We start from the raw sequence: 26863 nt of genomic DNA on the forward strand, positions 1-26863 counted from the left end.
CATGTTACAGAAAGAAGATTCGTGTACATAATCATCAATATTAGCCACAAAATTTACATAAAACATGATTCATATCCTCATATTATGAAAGTGATTGTTCTTGATTTGTACAGGAATTCTTGCTTTACACAGGACTATAAAATCTGCCTGCACTGACAAAATAAGTGTTTGCCTTTGGGGCATAAATAATAGGTATTTATGGGCATTGCGTTAATTCGGAACAGAATATTGAAAATCAGTGAAAATTGGAGCTAATGTATTTGCTGAAGCACACTGTTCTGAATGAAAATACTGCCATCTCTTTAATAACAGATTAGACTGAGTGTACGTGGATTTGTTCCAGTGACAATTTATTTGCTTCTGTCATTCCAGCTTGGTTATCCAGTGTATCTATTTTAGTGAAAGTGCATTGGTTAGAGCAATTAAATAACAATGAATAAGGCAGCCTCAAGGGTCATGCATTTAGCAAACAAAATAGCTAGGCAACAATTTGTAATTATCAGCCTGGACTTGATGTATGGGAAGCTAGCCATCAAATGTAAGACGCAAACTACCTACCCACAGAGAATAATGTAACACCATGCTTTCTATTTTGGAAAATGTGCTTAGAAAAGCAGCCAGTAGGATCATTAAGAATTCATTATAATTAGCTTTTTTAAATGATGAAGAAAGCAAAAAAAAAAAAAAAACCAAAACCAAAACAATGAAACTTAAGCTTCTCTAATCAAGTCAAAGCTCTGTCTCTAAATTGGATGATATTACCACTATATTGTATGCCCAATTCCCATGTATAGCTTCTGAAAAAACATTTTCAATTGCAAGTTTGAAATCATCATGGAATTTTGTTTTGGAATTATTATTTATGCAAAATAACAATGAAGTCCTGCAAGAATTACTGCAGTATAATTAAAATAAGACATTCACAGGTACCTGCACATTCTAACTAGATAAATAGATACATATATCTGAGAATGATCCACTTGCAGTAAAACATTGCCAAGATATATCGAGATGTTAGTAAAGTTTTAAATTGTTTCAAGCATTTAAATCTGAGGCCATTTAAGCTTCAATAAAAGCTTCTGTCATATTAAAATTTCAACAGATTTATATACTAAATACATTTGAAGAGTGAGAAGATATTTTCAGCAGCAAATTATACAGTTTTTTACCAACAGAAAATATCTAAACTTGTTTTCTGTTTTCTGACATAAGTTTTGGAGAAATGGAAGGTTAGTGATGATAAAGTACTGGTTTGTACAATACTGAATTGAAATGCTTTTAATACTTTTTATATGGTAGAAGGGTCTCACCTTATTTTGTTAGTTGTTTATTTGTTTATATATGTGAATATTTAAACATATTCACCCTGTTTTGAAAGTTTCAGAAGTATAATTTACAGGATGTGGTTTCTCTTTGTAGCTTTTTCGTGACACATCTCTTAATAAGTTAATAGAGTCAGAGAAAATTTTGTACTCAAAAAAACATTGTGATTGATGGGGTAAGCGATGGTGTCCCTCTGAAGGAGTGTTGTCTTCATAGCAAAGGCTGGGGGATTCCCACTCATTTTTTCTGCTCTTAATAAACACCCCTGAATCAGTTTGCAATAAGACAATTATAAAGTATGTAATTTTGCTTTTGCCTGGAATGCATTATTTTCAAAACGTGACTTGAAGACATCCTGTATGACGTAGGAGATGATATGAGGCCTGCAATAGCAAAATTTACTGAGATTAATTTTTAGGACCTCATCCCCAAAGAAGAGCAAACCTAAATTGGCCAGGATTATTGCTGTGGGCTTCTTCAGTTACAAATACAGAGAAAACAAGTGCACTAACAAAAGTGGTGACACTAGAGGCCAAATTTTGAGGGTTTACATTAAAGTGCTTTTTACACTGGAACAGACAAAACCTAAAATCATCTTGAAACTGTAAGTGCTTTATGAGAAGGCACAGTATGGGTTTTGGAACAAGTAGACCTCCTCCTTTCGCTAATGCCTCTAAATTGCATGTTTTCACATGGTTTCCTGACAACAGTCAATAGGCACAAGCTCAGTGTTGCTATGGCTACAAATTTCACCCTTCTTTTGGCCACTGCAGCTTCCCAAATGGACTGGCTTTCTGTCTAATGCAAGTATAAAGATATAGATGTTTTCTATAATGTTTTTAAGTGATCCACTGTCTCTGTTCTTGCACATCTTCTTGGGCTGCACATATTGAGCCATGAGAAGGGCAGGCAGCAGCTGGCAACCCTGAAGATGGAATGGGAGGGGAAAGACTCTGTTCAAATGCATCAGTGTAAGATGGCTAATAAGAAATTTAAAAATTCCCTGTATAGAAAACAAAGCACATTGCTAGCGTCTCTGACTTCCATGCCAAACTCCTGGGGCTTGGTGCCATGTGCTGGCTACTCAGTGTCTCAAGTTACAAAGCTGGGAATGCCGTTCTTCTTTTAAGTGGGTCAACACAAGATGAAAGCCAGGCCCAGCTGATCTCAGCAGCAAAAATCTCCCAGTCTTCAGGAAAACCAGGGCTTCGCCTCTAGCTTTGAGCTTGGAGAAAGCTCAAGCTGTTAGATGTTAGTTCAACTTCAGCATCATCCATTAAAAAAATCAAGCAACGTGGTCTTAATTCTCTGATCCAGTTGAAATCTCAGTGCCACTGCCCCAGGATGGTTGCTCTTCTCTCAGGGTGTTACTGAGCACTCATGACTGAATTAGGTGAAGAAGGTGACTTTACACAGCTAGAACAGATTGCAGACAATTCACAGCACTGGCCTGAATCCTGTTAGCTTAATTTGCAGAAGTAGTCCCACTGATTGTAGGACTGCTGCCATGAATAAAGCCATTGGGATTGGGCCCATAATATTTAGTGGACAAGAAGCTGTTACAAGTCAAATACATTATAATTGTAAGTAGTAATTGTGTGGCATCACCCATGTAATAGTTGGACAAGGCATCAGAAGTGGCACTTCAGCTTGTATATTCCACCAAACCTTTGCCAATCTTCCACTATAAATAAAAAGGTAGTTTGAGTTCCATCATCAAAGCAGCTAATTAAGTAATAGGGCATAAATACTCAAAGAAATTGACAGTCTTTTCTATAACATAAATTAATTCAGAAAATCACCATTTGCATAAATCTTTTAAGTCTCATCTTCACAGATGTTGATTCTGTCAGCTAGTTGCATTTCAAATTAATTTTAAAATAAACAGTGGGAAGTACACCTTTCAGCTAAAAATAACTTGCTCCAAAGGAGATTGCTGGATGTGAAGCATACACTTCTTGTGTACCACCTTATTTTCTTAAAACTAATGTTATGTCATGTACTGGACTTTCATGTTATGAAAAATGTTTTAATTATACTGAAAGATCATTTGATGTAATTATATGCTTTATGGACAGCTGTTTTACATGGATGATTAAATTTTTATGATGTTAAAAGAATGTCTTTTCCATGTTAATCTGTTGCTTGTATTAATGAGAGGTCCGCAACATAGTATTGGAAGTATCTTTCACCTTAGAGAATTAATATTATTTTTTTTTAAAAAAAGGCAATAAACTATGGTACTTCAGTATAATTCAGAAGAAAGGATACTGCACTGGTTCCAGTCCCTAAGGTATTTTTAAAGCCAGAAGTGTGGTGTATTACTTAATGTAATGCCCACCTTCTATGTCAGCAAGGAGTGTTACACCAGTCACTGGCTTCAGAGATGCTCGGAATGCAGGGAAACAGTGACTCCCTGGTTGAGCTTCACCTCCCCACCAGGAAAGGAAGCTGAGAAGCAGTTCTGAGCACTGATGGGGTGGTTGTCTTATTCATCCTCAAGCATCACGGGCAACTATAGAGGAGGCTGAATTTTCTGCTTTCTTTCTGCATGCTTCTGTGACTACAGCAGGCCTCTCCTAGGTAAAGACCCCGAATGTTTCCTACTCTGCAGGTTTTTTATGGGGAAGTATTTTGCAGAGCTAGATAACACCCTTGATTTCTTAATACAGAAAGAGCGTGTGGCAAACTATGGCACAAAGTCTTGTTTTCTTTATGCCAAGTACATTATTGTGTTAATGTGCTGTTCCTGAGGGTGTCAGGCACACTAAGCATAGACCTAATATATCACTTTGTAAACATTCTGAATTTGAAGATTCCTTTTATCTGGAAGCTGCATTGTTAATATCTTCAGTTTCTAACACTTTTTTATTGTGTATTAACCTTCAGTAAGATATCAGCTTGATCCTCTCTGTCTGGGAGGAAGTACTTTTGATGTCAGACAAAAGCAAAAGAAAAATGTGTGATAGTCTGGCCTCATTGAGTGATTTAGGACTCAAGATCCACACTGTGATACCACAGTCAGACTTGTATGGCTGAGGGAGAGCATAGTCTTCAGTGTCTGTTCACAGTGTAAAATATACAATGTCATGCTCACGTTGTTCATACTGAGTTAGATTCTGATTTGTGCTTTAGGCTCGAGCTGGGGTTTCAAAGGTCCTAAGACGCCTGGGTTGTAGGTTTATCTGGATTGATATACTTCAATCACCAAAAGCAATTTGTTGATATATTTCCATTATTCCCTCTATTTTTGATATGTACCCTTGGTTTGAAGGGATTTGAAAATGTTACAGGAACAATTCCATAAATAATGCTGTTTACAAAACATATAGGGGAAGAATTTGACTGAAATGAGTGGAAGTTCTGGGACCTTGCCTTGTATTGGTTAGTCTTGTCTGTTGGGTGCCTGGAATGCTTCTGTTATTAGGATAACATAAGTGTATGGTCACATTTAATTATAACACTTTATTGCAGGTATATAGGTACATTTATAGAGAGGTAACAGAGAAGAATAAGCAAAATAAAAAAAAAACCAAAACCCGCAATATGGTAGAACATTCAAAACAGTGATCGCTGATGCTCAGAATATTTCTCCCATTTTGTCAGCCCTGGAGGAAACCAAAAAGCTCTTCAAATGGGCTAATGGAGCTAGGACTATGTTTACAAGTTGCATATTACAGTTCAGTCAAAGATCAAGCTATTTATTTTTCCTTTTGATCTGGAATAGCATTTCACCTGACTTCAAAAATTGAAATACCTTTGTTTAGTAAGATAGGTGTTCTGCTCTGTTAAATCAGCTTGAGGAATGTGTCAGTAAACCCATATTAATATAATTTGTGAATTGTTAATATGTTTATAATACTCTTCCTTGCAGGCGTTCATGTCAATGTTTCAGATTCTCACACAGGAAGGATGGGTGGATGTCATGGACCAGACACTGAATGCTGTAGGACATATGTGGGCACCTGTAGTTGCTATTTATTTTATACTATATCATCTTTTTGCTACTCTGGTAAGTCTTCACTTGCAAATTATGCTGTGCTTTTCTTTGTTTTGAATTATTCTTACAGCTCTGGTATTGCTTATTTTTCTCAGCTACATAAAAGTAAATGTGATGCTTATTTACTGTGTAGAGGGCTTTAGAACTAGTACTTTCATGTGGTAGAAAGCGGTGGCCTTTGTTCTGATGTGAGATGGTGTTCTTCATAAGATTCAAGTCGCACTGCTAAACTAACAATATAATTGTTAATTGTCTTGTACCTTCAGAGTTCTAATGATTGCAGAGTTAACTGAGTGCTTTTATTTATGATGTACTAATGGTTTCCTCAGCTTCCACTGCATTCTCATGGCATCAGTAATTAAAGTGAGAAATGTAAAACCTCAGGGTATAAACTCTTTACTAGAAATCACTACTTTCCTGTTGTCTGATGCAAAATCAATACATAGAAAATATATGGTACAGTATATCAAGCAATATATGGATAAGAACTAATACAACAGTTCCTGTGTACGGAAATAGGAATTGTATCTAAAAAATTCTTTTGTGTATGCATTTCAAATGGGATGATTACGTTTTTTTATAGAGAAAATGGTAAAGACAACAGCTTTTTGGATATCCTGTATCAATAAGGGCCTGGTACTGTACTTTGAATACCAACGCAGAGAAACTACCATATTAAGGGGAATAACCATTTTACGCACCTTTAATTCACTCCTACTTTTGTTCATTTCGTATTGGCATTCACTGCAGTTTTCGATGCCCTTCTTATTTTCATTTTCATAATTCCATTTTCAGTCTTTGCTCAGTTGTCTACTTACATAAGGTACTAACTGTATTTATACAATCTCCATTAGCTCCCATCTATTTCCTTTACTTTACGTTATGTCCTGTTTCATTTCTAAAGACTGAATAATCAGACTGTAACTGTGGGTGCAGCAGGTTCCTTCTTATGGATTGAAATCTTGACCGCTTTATAAATGGAAGTAAAGTACATTTGATGCTCTTAGAGCTGCTTAACCAAATTAAAGTATAAGCCAAACAAATGTATGTATCAGCAGATATGTAGGATATGTAATTGGCTTGCAAGAGCAGGTTCCTTGGGGTCTGGAAATGCTACTTCTCATACTCAACTGATCTTTTAAAACTCTTGGGGAAGTGGGGATAAAAAGAAAAAGGGGAAGTGAGTTTTGGTCTTGATTTGAAAGCAGTTTCTGGTTAGAGAATCTTAATTGCTGTTTTTCTGATTCTTCACCAATACATTGACTGAACTAGAATTCATTTTTCTCTTAGATGAGCATAAAGCAAGCCCATAAAGTAAATTGGTGTCAGGCAGCTTCTGTACTAAAAATCCACACCTTAATTGAGAAGTGACTTAGCTATAAGAGGACGTTTAGTGATCTGCTTTACGTTTCATGTTTTGAAAGAATCATCTGGGACTTGCAGTTTGTTTACTCAACACACTTATTTTGTTGTGCACTTTTCAGTACACTATCTTCCGTCCTTTTACAGGGAAATTGCATTTAAGTACATGGTGCTTGCTTTGCTTTTGTGTACACATTTCTTCTCATTCACCTATGCAAATTTTACATGGATGAAGAAACTCTGCTAAGACAACTTTGCAGAATTAGCTGGCCTTACAAAGTCATTAGTTTCAGTTCTGAGAGTTTCCTCAGACCCTGAATAAGAAAAGCTACATAGGACAGAGTTGTCTGGAAGCAAAAGAAGCTTAAAGAAAGAAAATAATGTGGAATTGGTAAAGGAGGATGACCTGCTACTAAAACCAGAAGAGTTTAAAGAATAAATAGCTGTCAGGGAGTAACAAGAGTGAAGTCAAATGAAGAAATTGCTTTCACCAGCCAGAAGAGGGGGAGGATTACAATTGAGAAGTAATAATTGTGGGCACTTGGCGAAGAAGACTGTAGAGCCTTGGAAAGAAATTAAAAGTTGTCATGTTAGAAAGCAAAGAAAAGTTGAAGCTCAAAAACCAAAACCTGTTTTGGAAGCGAGGACTGTTATTAGTTGGGATGCCAGTGGAGGAAGTTAAACAAATAACAAGTGTGTGTTTAACTTTTGTGGTACGCCATCTTTGATATTTGTTGAATTAAAAAGGGAGTTAATGGATGTCTTGATGCCTAGATACATATCTGTGCATGAAGCAGCAAGACTGTAAAGGGTGACCTGTTTAGTGAGGGCTATACTTTGTAGTGTGGAACTGTACTGCTCTGAGCTGCAGGTACTGCAGTATCATAGACTGTATAAAGTATCTGCAGAAGAAAAACACCATACTGTAAAACCCTGACAGAATGATACAAAAATGTTCATCAGCAATTAGGGATCAAAATATTTTGTGCTGGGAATTACCTGTTTTATCAGAATTCTGTCTTGCTTTGCCATTCCTCCAGGACATCTACTGTTTATAGTAGTTGGATCATAGAAAACTGCATGATGTACTCTTTAGTATATGGGTACTCTCTCCGGGGGGGGGGAGGGTAAAAGAATGTCTCCTTCACAGGTTGACCACCCGAGAAGGAGAAAAAAGATGTGTAATTGCTAAGCACCTTTATTATATACCTCCCGAAGTATAAAGGTGGTGACCACACTGGGAACATAAGACCTATCAGTTTCATGATCAATGATTCTATTGTATTACAAGTCATTATCATAAAGTACAATGAGACAAGAACCTTAGCCCAAGCCCCACACTTGAAAAACACTACCACAGCAAATACCGGCTCTAAGGTACGATATACTGAGACTGTGACATCAAGAGGAACAACTTTGAGAGCCAATAAATCAGCATTGTGACGAGTGACTATTAATGTGGTCAGATCTGTCATTATCCCACCCCTTTGGCCCCACGTTGGGTGCCAAAAAGAACTGTCGTGGTTTAAACCGATCCACACAGCTTGTTCACTCACTCCCCCCCCCCCTTTTTTTTTTCTCCCTCTTTCTTTCCTTGCCCTCCCCCCCCCCCCCCCCGCTCCCAGAGGGATGGGGAGGAGAATCGAGAGAATGTAACTCCCACGGGTTGAGATAAGAACAGCCCAGTAACTAAGGTATAACACAAATCACTGCTGCTACCACCAATGATAATATTGATAAGAGAAAATAACAAGAGAAGAGAATACAATACCACCGCTGAACGAGTTCGACCTCCCCGAAGAGAGAGTGTGCCCTTCTGGGTAACTCCCAGTTACCTCCCTGGGCATGCTGTGCTGTGGTATGGAATACCTCTTTGGCTAGTTTGGGTCAGGTGTCCTGTCTATGCTTCCTCCCAGCCTCCCCTCGTCCCCGGCAGAGCATGAGACTCACAGAGTCCTTGGTCAGAATAAACATTACTTAGCAACAATTAAAAACAATCGGTGTTATCAGCTCTCTGCCCAGGCTGGAAGTCAAAACACAGAACTTGCACCAGCTACTAAGGAGAAAACCAGCTACTGGTGAACCCAGGACACACACAGAACTTGTCTTTTCAAACAGCTGCTGGAAATTCTATGTATTGCTAAAGCCAGTTTCCTATTAAAAGAACATTTCTTTTTCTGAATACTGACATTGATAAATTTATGGATGTGTCCTTCCTGTGTCTTCCATACATTTATAGTTCGTGGAGGGAAAGGAAATCTTAGTTCTAGACACCAAGCTCAGATGCAGCTTGAGGTCCAGATGACTTGTCTGGTATACTAAGCTGCTTTAATCTTTTATATAGGTAGGGAACAATTTTCCAGTGTCACTGAACAACAGGTAAACTTCGACTTTATTTACAACAGTGGTGGATGAAAATGTCTGCTCTGCTTGTCACTCAGTGTTCCAAGACCACAGAAATATTCTAGGCCTGAAAAAAATATTTTTTCCCTTTTGGGGAAAAAAAAAAAAACAACCAAAAAAAAGCTTAAATTCATTCTGATATCTCTAGGAAACTGGTGCTTACTGTAGGAGCTCAGTATGTTTGAAGATATTTGCCTTGAACCTCAGAAACTAAAACCTTGGTAGCTGCTGACAGCTATAAAGATATGTATGTACACATTGACTGCCTTGACTGTAAGTTGTCTGAGGATATATGCTGAACCGTGGTATCCTCCTTCACCTAGCCTTGCTTTCTTAGTTCTGTCTCCTCCCCAGCTGTGTCACAGTTTCAGCTTCTTTGGCCTCTACACAAGGAAATTATAATCTGATAGACACTTTCTTTCCCCTGGGGATTCTTCATGAACGTGTATGAGTGTCCTATACTGTGGCTCCCAATGCATGCAAATAATGAGGCAGCTTACTTTTCCTCTGGAGTTAGCTACTTTGCACAGAGGCACTCCAAGCATTAAGCAAGTTACTAGTAGTAAAATAAATGAGTGTTAGCTGGCCCCCGTGCTAAACATTCACACCTTAATTGAAAAGCACCTTCGCTTTACGAGCTCTTTCAGGATTCTGCTTTGTGGTGGGGTTTTTTTTAGTATTTCTTCTTAATTTAATTTTATTTTCATGTGAAATACATTCTAAGGGGTATATTGTTAAACACACATAATGCGCTGGTCATAAAACCTAGAATTCAAAATTTTTAAATTCATATAATAATTTTATGATAAGGAAAAAAGGATTTACAACTTGCAAAATGGCTAGCAGACATATAGTAGCAGGCGATATTGGTTAAACAGATGTCAAAGGCAAGACTCTCATTTACAACAGTAAAGCCCTCATTTTTCCTTGTCGTTTCATAGTACTTCTTAAGAAAAATAGGAAAGCTTTAACAAAGAATTTGCAATTGTTTTGTAGATTCTACTCAGCTTGTTTGTTGCTGTTATTTTGGACAACTTGGAACTTGATGAAGATCTGAAGAAACTTAAACAAGTAAGAACATGTTTTTGTTGTGCTTGGAAGTAGTTTCAGTGAAGTATTACTTTACTGGTGGTTTTAGGGTTAAAGATGGGAAAATTCTTAATCAAAATGAAAAAAAGAGTAGATGTTGAAGGGAATAGAATTTTGTTAGCTAGTTGACCAGCACACCATGTGGGAGAGAAATTAAGATGTAAAAGAGATTTAGAAATTAGTTTAAATATTAGATGAAAGTTAATTTAGATACTCATTTTAATTAAAATAATTTTGAAATCATAGCTAGGTCATCTTTTTGCTTATCAGCTAGTGAAATAGGTGGTGGGGGAGAAAGGGGTTGGATCAGATGATCTTTAAAGGTCCCTTCCTACGCAAACCATTCCATGATTCTATAGCTTCATGAGCACACCGTGGAACCGTTGCAGGGGGAAAGTACTGGCAAGGGTCCACACAGAGGAAGCAGTAGAGGGTACTAGGTTTAATGTGTTAGATGAGTACTAAAGACACTTGCAAAGTTAGCTTGCTGGTTTGATTCTTCAGATTTGGGGCCAAGATTACCAAGAAGCTATTCTCTGAGACTTGAAACCCCAAATGACAATCCATAAACCAAATTTAATGAGAGTTCATGCTGGCCATTCTGACCTTGTGCACAAACCACAAGGTATTTGTAGCTTTTACATAAACACATAGCTGGCTTTCATCTGTGCAAAGGGGAGCAAAATCATCAACATTTGCCTATTTCATGCATGAAATAGAAAATTAAGAGCATAATATGTGGGAACCTCTTTTGTATATTTGGGTTATAGCCTTCTTTCACCAATGATTTGCTGATTTTGATCTTCTTTCAGGTGCATCAGCAATTGTTGTAGAATTATATTCTTTCAATTGTTGAAAAATAATCACAGACAATTTAGTTATTTTACATTGAACTGTTATATTGAAACTAATGTGCCAAAGTAAAACCTCTGTTTAATTGACCAGACCTTCTAATTACCCTCCAGTGTGTGTGGCACCATGATGACACTGACAGTCTGTTTCTGTGACCCAGGTGGGTTTTTAACCAGAGCACAGCACTGCCATTGGACATACCAGTTTGCTTGATCAGCATAGTGGTATATGCATCATATGCCATTATGATCTATAAAGATGTCCAAGGTGGCTGACACTGAGTCACTTGTATTGATGCTTTTCAAATGTTGCTTTAAACAGCAGTCTCTCTTCAAAGACTATTACTCAATACTAGTGAATGTATTCCCTCTGGTATTTTATCCAAATTAATGTTATAGGCAGTATTACATATTTTTAAAATGCCTAAGGTAAAAGGAGGTAAGAGGTTCATTCTTGGAGCTAAATCATATGGAATTACTTGAATGATTGTACAACTGATGAAGTATCTAGAACAGAAAAGGTTTTCTATGGGGTAAATGTGATGGCATCGCAGACTCAATGCTGACAGTGACTGTGCACTATTATACTGAAATACTGGTTGTCTTATCTCAGAAGATGTAGCAGAAGGAGTTTTTAATTCAATGATATTTTGAATTCTCTGCTAAAAAAAGAGAAAAAGGACTGTAAGAAGAGGGAAGATTGGGAGCTAATCTTTATGTTTTAATCAAGATCATTTCTATAAAGTAATAGATCTGTATTGCTGCACAGGAAAATTTTTGGCATCTGTAATTAAAAACTGAATAATGTTCTAAGGGAGGAATCAAATAATTCAGATTGTTAATATTAGAGACATTGATTGGTTGAAAATGGCGAAACTGTAATGCTCTCAAAAGTATTACTATCTTTATGTTTGCATTTTTTTGCTGCCTTCAGTGGCTGTAAAGCTTGAGGCCCAGGGCGTTTTCAGATGATGAAACACTGAATGATTTTCAAGGAAGAGAAAATATATTTAGGCCAGAAATCACATCTAGCTAATAATCCCTTTTGGGATGTGTCCTTCTTAATTATGACTTAATTTCTTTTTTGGAACTTGGTAAGAAATATATTGTTACTTAGCTTTCAGGTTATTGGGAAAGGTCTAATTAGTTAATATTTGCAATGGACTCTAAAATGTAAAATGATACGTAAATACTTGATTAATGTTGGTTCAGTAAATGTGTTTAAATATTAATAAATCAAAGCAAAAATATATTAAATGGCTAGGAGATTATATGTAATACTGTAATATAATGTATTTAAAAGCTGGTAAACTTTTAGAATTAAATTAACCAGTGCAAATTTAGTTAAGGATATACATCATGATTCAGGTTTTAATTACATCATTATTCTTTCCAAAAGTCTGCCCTCATTTAATGCAAAGAGTAAATAGAACTCACTTTAATAACCCACTAGTCAATATCTTTTCTCTTTACTGTACAGTGTGTGATCCCTGTGCATTATTTATTGCACTGTATTCCAGCTTTGCTATGAAGACAAAACTATTACTCTCCATCCTGACTTTTTTATGGTACCTCTCACAAGTATCTAGAGCAAACATAAAACTTGTAAAAGATAAACTTAAGTGATTTACTTAGCACCACAGGCACATGCAGGGATACAAACTGTTTTTCCAAGACACCATTCAGCTGTTTTAAGACCAGAATTATTATTAGTAGTCTTAGAGTTACCTTCTTTTACCATATACCTCCCATCCTCTGCCACAGGTCATCTTTCATCTATGTCTGTCATGATAGCTGAAGTCAAGTGAAAAAGGGTTGTAGCTCATAGCCACCGTCTATCTGTGCAAAAAACTTGATTCTCTGCAGCAATCCAAGTTGACCCTAACAGGCACCCTAACCTCCAGGTATTAGGTTGACCCTGTCCATATTCTCATGAGGCCCCTTTCTGTGGTGTTTGGTGCATCAGTTATGCAGATGATACTGATCTGAGACACAGGAAATATATCAGCTATAGTCTTAAGTTCATTCTCTTTTATTCCTCTTTTCTTCACCGTCCCCATAAACTGTTTCCCCCGAGCTAAAAAGAAACTGAAAAGATTACTTTGATTTCTTTGAATTTTAGAAATTCAACACTCTTAACAGATTGTGAAGCATGACTTTCCTTTACAGCGGCTGTGTTAACTTTTCCCTTTGTATTTTCCACGTTTACTTATCCTATTGTTACTACATCTCTATCAATTTGCCTAGATCAGTTTTAGACTGATTAGTTTCTCATTTCCCACACTGTATCCTGAAGACCTTTTTTGAAGTTAGTCACATTTACAGCTTTCCTTTCTCTATCTACCAAATTTATTTAGGTGACAAGTTATTCAACACCACTAGTATGTCAGCATTGTTATCTCTGAGATCCTTTGAAGTCCTGAGTGAGTGTTATCAGGTCTGGAGAGAAACAAATTGACCTTGTGTCAGTTACTTTCCAAAAGCTTTTCTCCTGACATTTTTGTTGATTAGTCTTTAGCACAGTTTAGGGTCTTCTTTGACCTCCTCTGTGGTCAACAGTATTCATTCTGCTTTCTTGCTTTGGTTTTATTTTCCTGAACACTCTTGATTAATAGGCTGATATTCTTTTAGATTCTCTGCAGATTATGCTGCTTTCTCTATGTTCTTCAAAGCTTCCTTACTAGATTTTATTTCCATAGAAAGTAGTCCCTTACAAATCTTTAATGATCTGCTGTATTACTGTTTTATTTGAAAAATTGTCAGAATGCATGCTTTTTTCCCTCTATTCTTTGCTCTACCATATGGCTTCACTTTCTGAAACATATCCATTTACTTTTGAAAGCCTTCTTTGCACTCTCGTTGATCTTGCTGGCCTTCTTTGCCTTCTTGAAGTTTTTCTATAGGTGGTGGATGTATTTTGTGCTTCTAAAACTGGATATTTAATAAGACCATGCAACCCCCTCCCAGTTTCTGTCATTTGGCTGTTCCTTTAAATTTCTTTTCAAAAGCTTTATGATTTTATGTAATTCATTTGTAATGTAAATACAATGTTGTAGATGGTTTTAACCTTCTACTTGTAGAAAAAAATCTGAATGTAAGAGCATTTTTATCACTGTTGCAGAACAGCTTTTTCATATTTATGTCATGACCTAGACCTTGCTCAGTACTAAACCATGAGATGCTCCTTCACTTAGGTATTCTCTAACTGTATGTTTCACTGAGGACTCACTTCTGAGTGAAAGTTAATCTCTGTGTTTTACCTTCCCTAAACATACATGAGAGTAAACAAGGCTTCCCACTATTCTTACTCTTGTCTTTAGGCCTTTAATACTACTTTGCATATTGAAATTACTTTCTAATCCTCATTTACATGTATATAGAATATGTCTTCCAGTTACCCATGCAGCTTCATTGCAGAGGTTTCCTATGCTGGTTTTGTATGCATTTACCTAATTCATTTTATTGACTGTAGATTTTCTGTAATTAATAACACTGGTGCAGTGTACTGTAAAGTCTGGATAATATCACAGAATCATAGAACAGTTTGGGTTGGAAGGGACCTTCAAAGGTTGTCTAGTCCAACCCCCCGCAATAAGCAGGGAAAATCAAATATGTTGCCTGATTCTGTATATTCTGATCCTGTATGATCCTACTGCTTGTTACTTCAGCCAAGTTTCTGAGATGTGTTTTGTGTCAACACTGGATTTTTTAATAACAGGAATTCTAGTTCAATCATGTTATTTTTTAGGACCTACTATTAGTATAAAAGCATGTATATGTGTTGTTCTTGCCTAGTTTTATGTCCCCTCCTTTAGAAGGCTTTATTTCTTACATTTTTCTGTTTTTTATCAGAATCTTGTAAACTTTTAGGATTCCTGTAGCCTCATTCCGTACAGAGAAACTCACTTTTACCTTGCTGATTTTTCTATTTTGGGCTTACTTTACTGTTTTCATACCTACTCCCTGAAATATTTTTTGCAGCCAATGAAGTTAATTAAAAATGGTACAGAGTTTTAAACACCTGGGTAGTGTCATGAAAGGAAGACTTGGACGACTCAGTATGAGTTAACAGCAAGCTTCGTTTATTGGGCTTCTACCTTCGGTTAATATAACAGTAAATATGCAAATACGAGGCACTTGATTGGTTCTGGCACAAATAAGGCATTGTGTAAGCTCTACATTCTTGCAGCTACACCGTACACACCCCCCCCCCCCCATCCTCCTTCTCATGCACTTATCTCTTAGTGTCCTTGGCTGTGATTGGTCATAGTATGTTGCTGTTTGCCGGTGTCCTTCAGTTCCTCATTATCTGGCGTGAGAAGTCTGCACCATGTTCTACACAGATGTCTTGTTTCAGCTTGTTGATGGGAACGTGACCTTTTGACCTTTTTCGACAAGCCAATCCTCCACAGGGTAGAATTCAATGAATGAAATAAAGATAAGATTTTTCCCCCTAAATCCATATCAAAGCAGCAAATGCAGGAGGCTGCACATGTTTTTGGATCTACTTATAGTATATATATTTTAGAAGTCCTGTATCTAGAATTATGTTACCTCTGTACTTTAACCATGTTCATTTCATCTTTTTTAAATCTAACTTTCAACTGTTTGATATTGAAAACAGGAACTTTCATTAACAAAGAAGCTTGGCTGTAGTGGTAGCTCCTTTGCTGGTTTTCTTTGTTGAAATAGATTTGTGTTTTCAGCGATTGGTGTTTGAAGAGCTCAGTTTGATGCCAGTGGTTCAGGGTCGCGTTTTGAAATGCTTGGAAGCTTTGCAAAAAAAAAAAGCAGCAGTTTAAGTTAGTGGTCTTAACAGGACTTTCACAGCAAAAGCATAAAAGGAAACCATTAGGTGGCAATCTGGCTGATAAGAAGGAGCAATTGCAATAGAAGAAAGTTAATTAGGAGTTGGGTGCCATCAAAAATGGCACAACTACCATGGTATCTGGTTCCATAATACTCTTTTTTTAGTGGTGGTAATGGGGGCATGGGGAGGCCTATACTGGGGCCCACTACCACCTAATTGTCCAGAACTACAGCAGGAGGTTACAGAGGTCCTTTAAAAGAATTTCAATCAGATAAATAAATGAACAAGTATAAATAAATAAGTATTCATTTTTAGGTGTTAATCCCTCTTGTCTTAAAATCTACCCTGTTTTTTTCTGAGTTTGTTGTCAGGGAAACAGAGCTATTAAAACCTTTTTTTTTCACTAAGCAGTTACTTTTGCTTCTTCAGTACTTCGGTTAGAAAATCCCTGAGTTATAATGAAACTTTAGGCCTGCTGCTATCTAAAGGAAGAAATGATGGGTTTTGAGGAGTATTCAAGATAATTCTGGAACAAATATTCTAAATATGAACTTGACACTGCTCCCCTTTCATGCAAGAATACATATATGAAATTTTGATTAATGTCAGTCAAGACAAAGCTAGTCAGTCTATAAAGGGATAGTGATGAGTCCTTTTACATTTTTCTCTAAAGTAAATTTTAATAAAAGATTCAAATCAGACATTTTAAGTAGAATGAAATATTATTTTCAGTGTTAAAGGACTCTGATCACCACAGCATCCTGACGATTTTATGAGGGTCACAGATTCTCAGTTGCTCATAGAGTTGGAATTTTTATTAAACTAAACCAGTATTCAGATGCCATACAATTCAAACTTACATCCCCAGAGCAAACATAAAATTTCCTTTTTGTGATTGCTGTAATATTCAGGTTGGTTTGTCTGTGAGCTGTAGAGAAGCAGCACAATTTGTACCTTTGATCTTAAATTCATGTGCAATCAATTGTTGATTATGCAATTACTACTTTGATGCAGTTAAAAAATATTTCTAGTGTCCGTGCTTTTCATATCTAACTCAGAGATTCACATTTTTAATCAATGTAAATCCACCAAGAATAAAAAATTTCATGCACTGCAAAAAAAATGCAGTTATTTTTAAGAAAGAGGTGAAAGTGTCTTCTGACATACACTGGAAAAAAATAAATTGTGAGAATTCTGTGTGCTTGTAAGCAGCATAACAAATGTTTTAATGCTTTTGTGATTAAACCAACACTTAGGAGTTTAGAAGCAACTATTCTCAAGTTTCAGAACAATTACATGTACAGAAAAAAATTCTTTTAGATAAAGGCTGGTATTTTCCGAAGCCTCAAAGGGTAGAATTCATGTCATCTTGTTCACTATCATGCAATAAGTTAGATATGTAGTCTAAAGTTGTCATCTGTGCTCACCTGTTAGTCATAGTTACCCTCCATGGAATGATTCACCCTATCCAAGTGGGCTGTTCTCTTTTTTATTACAGAGGGAGTCTAGACAGCTAATTAGGCAAAATGCCTGATTTTCAATGATAAAGGTAAATTACACGAATCTCCAGCTTTGATGAATTAGGAACTCATACTTCATTGACGTTTATTCCTATGGGTGCTTTTACATTACTGAGGCCAGTAATGTAATCACGGTGTGTAACACTAGGCATCTGAATACCCTAAGTTGGGATCTTAATTTAGGTCAGGGATTTAGGTAATAATGGCAAGAAAGAAGGATAAAAGTAAACATTTAAGGCTGGTCATCTCTCTTCACTCACAGCAGAGAATGAATTCCTTGTTTGTGAATTTAGGTTCATAAAATAGCAGGTCACCTGCACTGGCACTTCATTTAGTTTTGTAAAGGTATGTGGTGCAAATCCAACAGGATCTTTGTAGAAGTTCCTGACTTTCACCTACATTGGCTGAAAAGGAAATGTCTCACCTGTGGAGCTCAGAGGAAAAGGGAGTGTGGTCTGTGTGAAACCAGACATTCACTATTTGCTATGGAAATATGTCACTAATGTCTATCTCACACATTTTAATGTATCCTCCTGAGTTTTTGTAGTTATGTTCGGTCTTGAAAGGCAAAGATACAACTACTGATTCTTTTTCACACAGTTAGTGCAGTCTTTTGTTTATATTAGATCATACATTTGTTACTGCCTGTAGTCACTACTCCATGATCATTGTCAAAGGAATTTGCCCATCCTCCCATTGCTGGAAATATGCAAAACCATCTGTTTATTAAAAGAGCCAGAATTTCATGGATGCAGCACTCATTTACTTGAAACCTTTCAAGGTGTGTCTCTTTTCAAGTTGGCTCTTACTCTGCGAATGATCACTACTATCTTCTGGACTGAAACATCCTTCTAATAATTGATTATCTGTGTTTCTGTGTCCAAGGCATATGCTTATTGCTGAAATTTGTGATATGAGAGAAAGCTTTCATTCAAACTAGGTTTCCAGTGTGGATGCTACACAGACAAAGAGATAACAATGAGCAGTACACTTACCTTTTCCAGAACAAAATGCAGAAATCAGGTCTGCAGACTAACCTTCTGTTAGTTCTTCTGTCTCTCTCACACATAGCACATTTCTACTTTCAGTGCTGGGGGTGGTTACAAATTTCAACACATTTTCTGGTTTAGGATTTTTTTTGTTGTCATTCTGTTGAAATCAGATGAAAAGTAAGAAAAGGTTTTGCTAGCGACCTCTTGAGTATGCATTTATGATGTTCGCTGAAGCGGTCTATTTATACTTCTCCAGTTTTTGTTTGCCTTTTTAACTGTTTCTCATACTAAGCTATGAAATTTGGCTTCCTTACACTCCTACCCTCCAAACATTCATCACATCTTCATGTAAAGCAGTTCCAGCAACTGAAAGAGCTCACTGGGTTTCTAGCTAGTGAAAATACATGCTATTTTTATAGCTTCTGCTAGACACTCCTGCTGCTGTCTTTCTGTATTATTCTCTGCAGAACAGCTGTACAAAGCAACCTGAACTAAGGGTCTTGCTTATTTTTCTTGAACTTTTTACTGTAAACTTCTAAGAATTAATATTTCTGCATTGATCCTTATCTTTGCTTTGGTCAATAAATAATTGAACCCCTGTGAGAACTTTACAGAGGTGAGGGCTAACAAAGTGACTTATTCAGCAGAACCGGTCACAGAGAGAATAAAAGTCAAAATCTCACTGTCAGCCAAACTGAAGACCATGTGCTGTAGTACCGTAAGTGAGGCCAAGAAGTTCTACCTAAGCCTGGTTCCAGTAGGAGAAGGAAGTTTAGATTGTCTGGTGTGAAGGGTAATTGACGTGGGATGCCTAAAAGAGTACAAAAGTAAAAGTTTTTCCTTAATGTGGATTTGGGAATTGAGAAAATAGGGTTACACATTGTAAAAAGCTAAAAAAGCAATTATTTTTGTCTCTGTTAAAATGAAAACATAGAAGCTAACTAATGCTCTGCATGGCTTTCTTTTCCCTATGCAGAACCCTGGTTTCTCACAGAACATGTTCACTTGGCGCCTAGCCAGTGGTCTGTGAACTGCTCGCCACACTGTCATGCATGACTTATTAAAAGCAGAGTACTATCCTTTGGGGAGGGAAATAAAAATAACTATTTGCAAATCAAACCATTGTATAGAGGACTGTGCTAGTGAAAAGAAAAGAATGTATTGGAAAGTCTTTGATCCTCCCTTTCTCCCTGTTGTGAAGCCAAACTCAGGTTTCTGAGTAAAGCAGTTACGCAGCTATCTGCAGCCCAAACCATCTGTGATTTAATATTTGAAGTGAATGAGCTTGCATTATTCTGAAACCAGAACATCTGCAATACTGAAGTTTTAAGCAGTTGGCACTTTTACCAACCCTTAAAAAAAAATAAAAATGTTTGTATTGAACAATGTGACTTTATTGAGTAGCCTGTTTCAGAATGCTCCTTATACTAAGTATATGCTTTATGCCTTTCTGTCTGGATGGTCATATGGCTAACAGAAGAGGAAAATGTAATGTTTTCATTGATTCACTCTGTTTCTTAAATTCCTGATGTATATCAACTAGCTCTGGATTCATGAAAAGATTTAGATGAGCTTAGAGAAAACAAGCTGCTTGCATTAGCTTCAAATGATTTTAAGACTTGCCAGAGCTACTCTAGGAACTAAAGCTGTTAATGCTGGCTGTCATTTTTAATCTTTGCATTGTGATATCAACAGATCTGCATAAAGCTTCTCTGAATAGACTTTCTGATGTCGGGTTTTATCCATTTTACCACATCCTGTAAAGATATCATAGGCTTAGAATAAAGCCATTCTAGCATCTGGTAGAGTGCTGGGTTTTGGCTTTAGTAAGAGAACACACCAGTGTTTTAGTTTTTGCTAGGTAGTATTTATTCTAAATCAAGGACTTTTCAGTTGCCCATATTATGTCAGTGAGGAGGAGCACAAGATGGGGAGGGAGTACATGCAGGACAGCTGACCCGAACTAGCCAAAGGGGTATTCCGTACCACAGCACATCATGCTCACTATATAAACTGGGGGGAGTTGGCTGGGAATGCACCAGTTGCTTCTTGGGGACTGGCTGGGAATCAGTTATCATGTGGAGAGCAATTGTAGAGAAAGAAACACAAGAATCACTTGTGTTTTTTGGGGTTTATTCCTCTTTTCTATTTTTTCTCTAAAAAAGTATTATTGTTACTATTGATGTTACATTTTACTTTATTTAATTTATAAATTGTTCTTATGTCAACCCACGGGTTTTACCTTTTTCCAGTTCTCCTCACCATCTCTGGGGGAGTTGTTGTGAGTGAGCAGCTGCATGGTGCTTAGCTGCCAGGTAGGGTTAAACCATGACATTGGTGTAAGTGAAGTTGTCAGGAGCTTCAACATTAACTTCAACAGAATTAAGTTGTAGAAAGCTAAGGTAAACTGCAGTACAAACTACATAATGATCATAATCTCTGCCCATCTCTGCTCAGTATCACTCTGTGTAGATATCCAGTCTGTTCAGGGTTCCCTGTGGGCAGCTGAAATTAATACACTTCAAAATGGAGCTTGCTATCCACCAGAGGAGGTGTAAAATCTAGACTGCTACATAGCCATGGCAATACTTGGTGTGTGCTGGCCATCACAGTGCAGTAATGATGCATTTTCAACAAAACTGTGAGGTTTTCACTGTGAGGGTGGTGAGGCGCTGGCACAGGTTGCCCAGAGAAGCTGTGGCGGCTCCATCCCTGGCAGTGTTCAAGGCCAGGTCTGATGGGACTTGGAGCAACCTGGTCTAGTGGAAGATGTCCCTGCCTGTGGCAGGGGGTTGGAACTAGATGATCTTTAAGGGCCCTTCCAAATCAAACCATTCTGTGATTCTATGAAATGAGAACAAAACAGTTTTTTACTGCACAGATAACAGAAAAGAACACGAGTGGGTTTTCTCCTCTTCTCTTTCATGGGAAGTAATTATTGGTGAACCAGAAAAGTGTAACTTTTACTGGTAAAGTTATTAAAAAATCAGTGTCACATTAGGTTCTTATTATACATCTATGTGTGGAAGCCATCAGTCTGTAGAAGTGCAGCTATCAAATGTTCAAGCCAATAGCAGTTATTTCCTTATTTATAGGCCAGAGTATTCCAGACATCAGCTTAAAAACTAGGATGGGGGAGCATAGACTTATACAAGGAGATTGTAGAAAAAGTGTAATTCAGCTCCTATCAAAGAATGGAGAGGCTATTTTTCATTTGCATTGGCCACATCCTTCTGAAAAGAAATGTGTGTACTTCAGTCATGTTTAAAAGATTTCACACAGGGTTTGGGGTTGTTTGTTTTTTTAAAAAGAGAAAAAAAAATCTTTATATTTTAAGATATACAAAAATTACTCTGAATAAGATTTTTTGGTTATACAGCCAGTGCCTTGAGGTAGTTAAAAAGCTTTCAATCTGCTACATTCCATTCTGCACTAAAAATAATGTGTGTGTTCTGGGAGGATGAGGTACCCTTTAGGCAGTAGTATAAGCAATTATGTTCAGGGCAAAAAAAGCACTGATCAAAATGTCAGGACAAGCTCTTCTTTTTGCAGTTGTTTTTATGTTATTTGAAAAGAGTAAAGGATATGAAGACCTGAGTGTACTTGCAGATGCATATTTTTCTGTTCTAGGCGTCTGATTATCATATCATAGAATCACAGAATGGTTTGGATTGGAAGGGATCTTAAACGTCGTCTAGCATCCTAAATGTATATTTTGGGTCTGCTTGCCAGCCCAGCCATGAAAACATACTGTATTTTTTTTCACCTTCTAATACCAGCAGCCTGTGTGGTTTTGAATCTACACAAACACGTATGTGCGAATGGTTTCAGAATCCATCATTTTCCTCCATTTCGGGTCCTGCAAATATCTTTGTTAGATACACATATGTGAATGCAGGTGTACACATGCACCCACACACAACAAACCTATCAAATATACAGAGTTTTTCAAAGTGCCCTGATTTTGACAGGTTGCAGAACAACAACAGATCCCTTTTAAAATCAGGCCAATTTTAGCTAAGTGCTGAATATATTCCCGAAGCTTGAAAATGTGTGGGCATGCCTTAGAAGAATATTGTTCTTTTTAAGAAGTCCTTAACAGCTCCAACAATGCCTCAACAATGCCTGCAATGAGCTTTCTTCTGTTTAGTTCTTCTTTTCTTGGTGTTTTGTTTTTTGGTTTTTTTTTTTCTATTGGGAATGTCTTAATTCCACAAGTGTTTTATCCATTGTCAGTGGAGTGCTTGTATATCTTGTTTGTAACAGCAGTGGACTGCCCTAGAGACTTTTACTTTGGTGGCCCTAATATACTGTGTTCATAGAATCATAGAATCATAAATTAGTTAGGATTGGAAAGGACCTTAAGATCGTGTAGTTCCAACCCCCCTGCCATGGTCAGGGACACCTCACACTAAACCATCCCACACAAGGCTCTGTCCAACCCGGCTTTGAACACCGCCAGGGATGGAGCATTCACAACTCCCTTGGGCAACCCATTCCAGTGCCTCACCACCCTCACAGTAAAGAACTTCCTCCTTATATCCAATCTAAACTTCCCCTGTTTAACTTTTTAACCCGTTACCCCTTGTAAAGTGTTCAAGGCCAGGTTGGATGGAGTCTTGGGTGACATGCTCAGACCACACCACCCAAGTCTTGGAATACAGACACAGGGACTGTGAGAATGAAGATCTTGGGCACACTGTAGGAGAGGATCTGGTTCGAGACCATCTTAAGAACCTGAACGTGCACAAGACCATGGGACCTGATGAAATCCATCCATGTGTCCTGAAGGAGCTGGTGAATGAAGTTACTAAGCCACTGTCCACCATATTTGAAAAATTATGGCAGTCAGGTGAAGTTCCTGATGACTGGAAAAACAGTAATATAACCCTCATTTACAAGAAGGGGAAAATGGATGACCCAGGGAACTACAGACCAGTCAGTCTCACATCTGTGCCTGGCAAAATCCTGGAGCAGATTCTCCTGGAAGGCATGCTAAGGCACATGAAAAACAACAAGGTGCTTGGTGACAGCCAGCATGGCTTCACTAAGGGGAAATCCTGCCTGACCATTTTGGTGGCCTTCAGTGATGGGGCTACAGAACTGATGGACAAGGGTAGAGCAGTTGATGTCATCTACCTGGACTTGTGCAAAGCGTTCAACACTGTCTCACGTGACATCCTTGTCTCTGAATTGGACAGACATCAATTTGATGGATGGACCACTCGGTGGATAAAGAACTGCCTGGATGGATGCACGCAAAGACTTGTGATCGATGGCTCAATGTCCGGTGGGAGACAAGTAACGAATGGTGTCCCTCAGGGATCGGTGTTGGGACCGGTCTTGTTCAACACCTTTGTCGCTGACGTGGACAGTGGGATTGAGTGCGCCTTCATCAAGTTTGCCGATGACACCAAGCTGTGTGGTCCAGTTGAGAACGCTGGAGGGAAGGGATGCCATCCAGAAGGACCTTGACACGCTTGTGAGGTGGGCTGATGCCAACCTTATGAAGTTTAACCAAGCCAAGTGCAAGGTCCTGTACCTGGGTCGGAGCAATCCCAGGCACAGCTACAGGTTGGGCAAAGAGATTCAGAGCAACCCTGCAGAGAAGGACTTGGGGGTGTTGGTCGATGAGAAAAGGAACATGAGCCAGCTTCAGTGTGCGCTCGCAGCCCAGAAAGCCAGCCGTATCCTGAGCTGCATCAAAAGGAGCGTGACCAGCAGGTCGAAAGAGGTGATCCTGCCCCTCTACTCTGCTCTCGTGAGACCTCACCTGAGTATTGTGTGCAGTTCTGGTGTCCTCAACATAAAAAGGACATGGAACAAGTCCAGAGGAGGGCCACGAGGATGATCAGGGGACTGGAGCACCTCCCATATGAAGACAGGCTGAGGAAGTTGGGGCTGTTCAGCCTGGAGAAGAGAAGGCTGCGTGGGGACCTCATAGCAGCCTTCCAAGTGGGCCTATAAGGATGCTGGAGAGGAACCATTAGGGACTGCAGTGATAAGACAAGGGATAACGGGTTAAAACTTATACAGGGGAAGTTTAGATTGGATGTAAGGAGGAAGTTCTTTACTGTGAGGGTGGTGAGGCACTGGAATGGGTTGCCCAGGGAAGCTGTGGCTACTCCATCCCTGGCAGTGTTCAAGGCCAGATTGGACAGAGCCTTAGGTGGGATGTTTAGTGTGAGGTGTCCCTGCCCATTTCAGGGGGGTTGGAACTTCATGATCTTAAGGTCATTTGCAACCCTAACTATTCTATGATTCTATGTTTCTGTGGTGATCCCTGATATCAGAGGAAATCCTTCTGCAGCCCTTAACTGCAGAAACCCCAGATAGCTTCTGGTGACCCATGATTTTCTTCTAGCTCTAATTCTATCAGTATCACCTTTTAGTCACCTGAAAGTAGAACCAAAGCACTGACACTCACTTGACAGTTTCATGTAACCAGTGATATTTCATACTTGAATGATAGTCACACTCCAGGTATTTGGGAAGTTCCAGTGGTGTAACTTTGTCTAGTAGTTCCCAATGGATTTATTTTTGCATGTGTTTGTTAAATCTATTTTCAAATCAGTGTATATTTAGCATTTATTGCTGGCAGTAGCAAAGATAAATTTAACGATGCACTATGTGAAAAATTATTTCTTTTTCCATTTATGAATCTGCCACTTGATTATTTCATTTGATGCCCCTTAGCTCATGATGTACAGTCATTCCAGTTAAATGCTTCCTTAGTGCTCTGTCCTTCCTACTGTGCCTGTTTTACTTCCACTGTATACTGTCTTTGTGCATCTCTACATGCAGCTTTAGAATGTGACCAAAGTTTCTCTTCACTGGGTAAGTCTATTTGAAGTGTCCTGCATTTGCAAGCAAATTTGGCAGTTTAACTAATGCATCATAGAAAAAGTCATGTTTAATACCCTTTACAAACCCTCTCAGTCTTCCTATAAGTAAACAAATCAGCATGCTAGGATAGAACTTCTCTAACATTATTTCCTGGAACTTACTTTCTTTTTTGAAAAAGGATTCAAAATATCTAGTCCATAATAGAATAAACATGAGGAAAGCAGTCTGAAATAATCAGAAGTCCTGTCTGCCTGCATGCAGCTAACTTGCTGATGCTTTACTGGTACTGTTTTTCAGGGATTTGGGGCCTATAGGGATGCTGGGGAGGGACTCTTCATCAGGGACTGTAGTGACAGGACAAGGGGTAACGGGTTAAAACTTAAACAGGGGAAGTTTAGATTGGATATAAGGAGGAAATTCTTTCCTGTTAGGGTGGTGAGGTGCTGGAATGGGTTGCTCAGGGAGGTTGTGAGTGCTCCATCCCTGGCAGTGTTCAAGGCCAGGCTGGATGAAGCCTTGGGTGGTATGGTTTAGTGTGAGGTGTCCCTGCCCATGGCAGGGGGGTTGGAACTAGATGATCTTGAGGTCCTTTCCAACCCGAACTATTCTATGATTCTATGATTCTATAATTTCATCTCTTTGCTTTCCCTTTGTCTCAATTTGCTTTCCTCAGATCTCCTTCCTGGTGAATCAGTTTAGTATTTGAAAGCAAGCTGTCTCTAGGGGAAGTTCCAGGCCATTCAGATACAGTCATTATTCACTCAGAACATAGTTTTGACCTTATTCCTCTTAATACTAAGGAGTCTCACTGTCCTGGCAAAGCATGCATCGTTTTGGCAGATCTATTAGCAACTCCTTTATTCAGTGAGGAGCAGAACTATATTCATACTTTATGACCTAGTTGTACTTTTTAATGTGGAGTTTTTCTCTCTCCCCCGCCCCAATTCTCCATAAATAGAACTAAAGCACATCACTCACTGTTGCATTTAATAGAGATCAGGACAGTGATGGGTCAAACACTGGTAATTGATTTTTTTGGGCACCTGGCTCCAAAAGCTATGTTGAGTGATATCTCAGAAGAGACATTTTGTCTACCAGTAGAGAAGGAGATGAAAAAGTTAGGATTTTGAGGCTTTCTACCTGTCAGACCTAAGGAGTTTCTTAGAAACACCTTATAAAGTAGGAACAGAGCAGTGAAAAATCTAAGCCTTTCATATAGGCATTAAGCATTAAGAACCATGTAGGTATTTCTTTCCTTTTTAAATGTTTTGGGTTGGGGGGGTGGGGGTGGGGGTCGGGGGTCGGGGTGTTGTTGTTTTGTTGTTGTTTTTTGGGTTTTCTTTATCTTAACGGTACCCATTAAGATGATAGTGAAGAGCTACAAAAGCCAAAACCTTATCTGGTCCTCACTGTCTTGCTGCACTCTGTTCCTGGGATTCTAAACACATTTGGTCAGAATATACTGTTGGAGCCCTGTGCCTTTCACCCAGCACCTCCAGGCATTCAGCAGATCTAGGAAGATGCCAATGACAATTTCAGCAGTAGCATCACTTCCAAATTTTGTGTGCTGAGGTTTCAGCATTAAAGTGGGAGTTTCAGCATGGGGATTTTTCATGGACATATTGTGCAAACAAGGTGTTATAATTGGTGTATCTAATTTAAACACA

The 26863-nt window shown here is 38.3% G+C and overlaps 1 protein-coding gene across 3 annotated transcripts in view; it reads left to right on the forward strand.

Moving 5' to 3' along the window:
- The window catches only part of NALCN (sodium leak channel, non-selective), a 232860-nt gene that overhangs the window by 127917 nt on the left and 78080 nt on the right, over positions 1–26863 (forward strand). For all 3 annotated transcript variants that reach the window (XR_010612326.1, XM_065677983.1, XM_065677984.1), the window contains exons 14-15: positions 5198–5335; positions 10085–10159. Coding sequence is in view for 2 of the 3 variants with exons in the window: in XM_065677983.1 (XP_065534055.1) it covers positions 5198–5335; positions 10085–10159 (213 nt within the window). In the remaining variant the exon portion in view is untranslated. The remainder of the gene's footprint in view (positions 1–5197; positions 5336–10084; positions 10160–26863) is intronic.

The sequence above is a fragment of the Lathamus discolor genome, chromosome 4 (assembly GCF_037157495.1).
Source record: "Lathamus discolor isolate bLatDis1 chromosome 4, bLatDis1.hap1, whole genome shotgun sequence".
In the NCBI taxonomy this organism is placed as follows: Eukaryota; Metazoa; Chordata; class Aves; order Psittaciformes; family Psittacidae; genus Lathamus; species Lathamus discolor.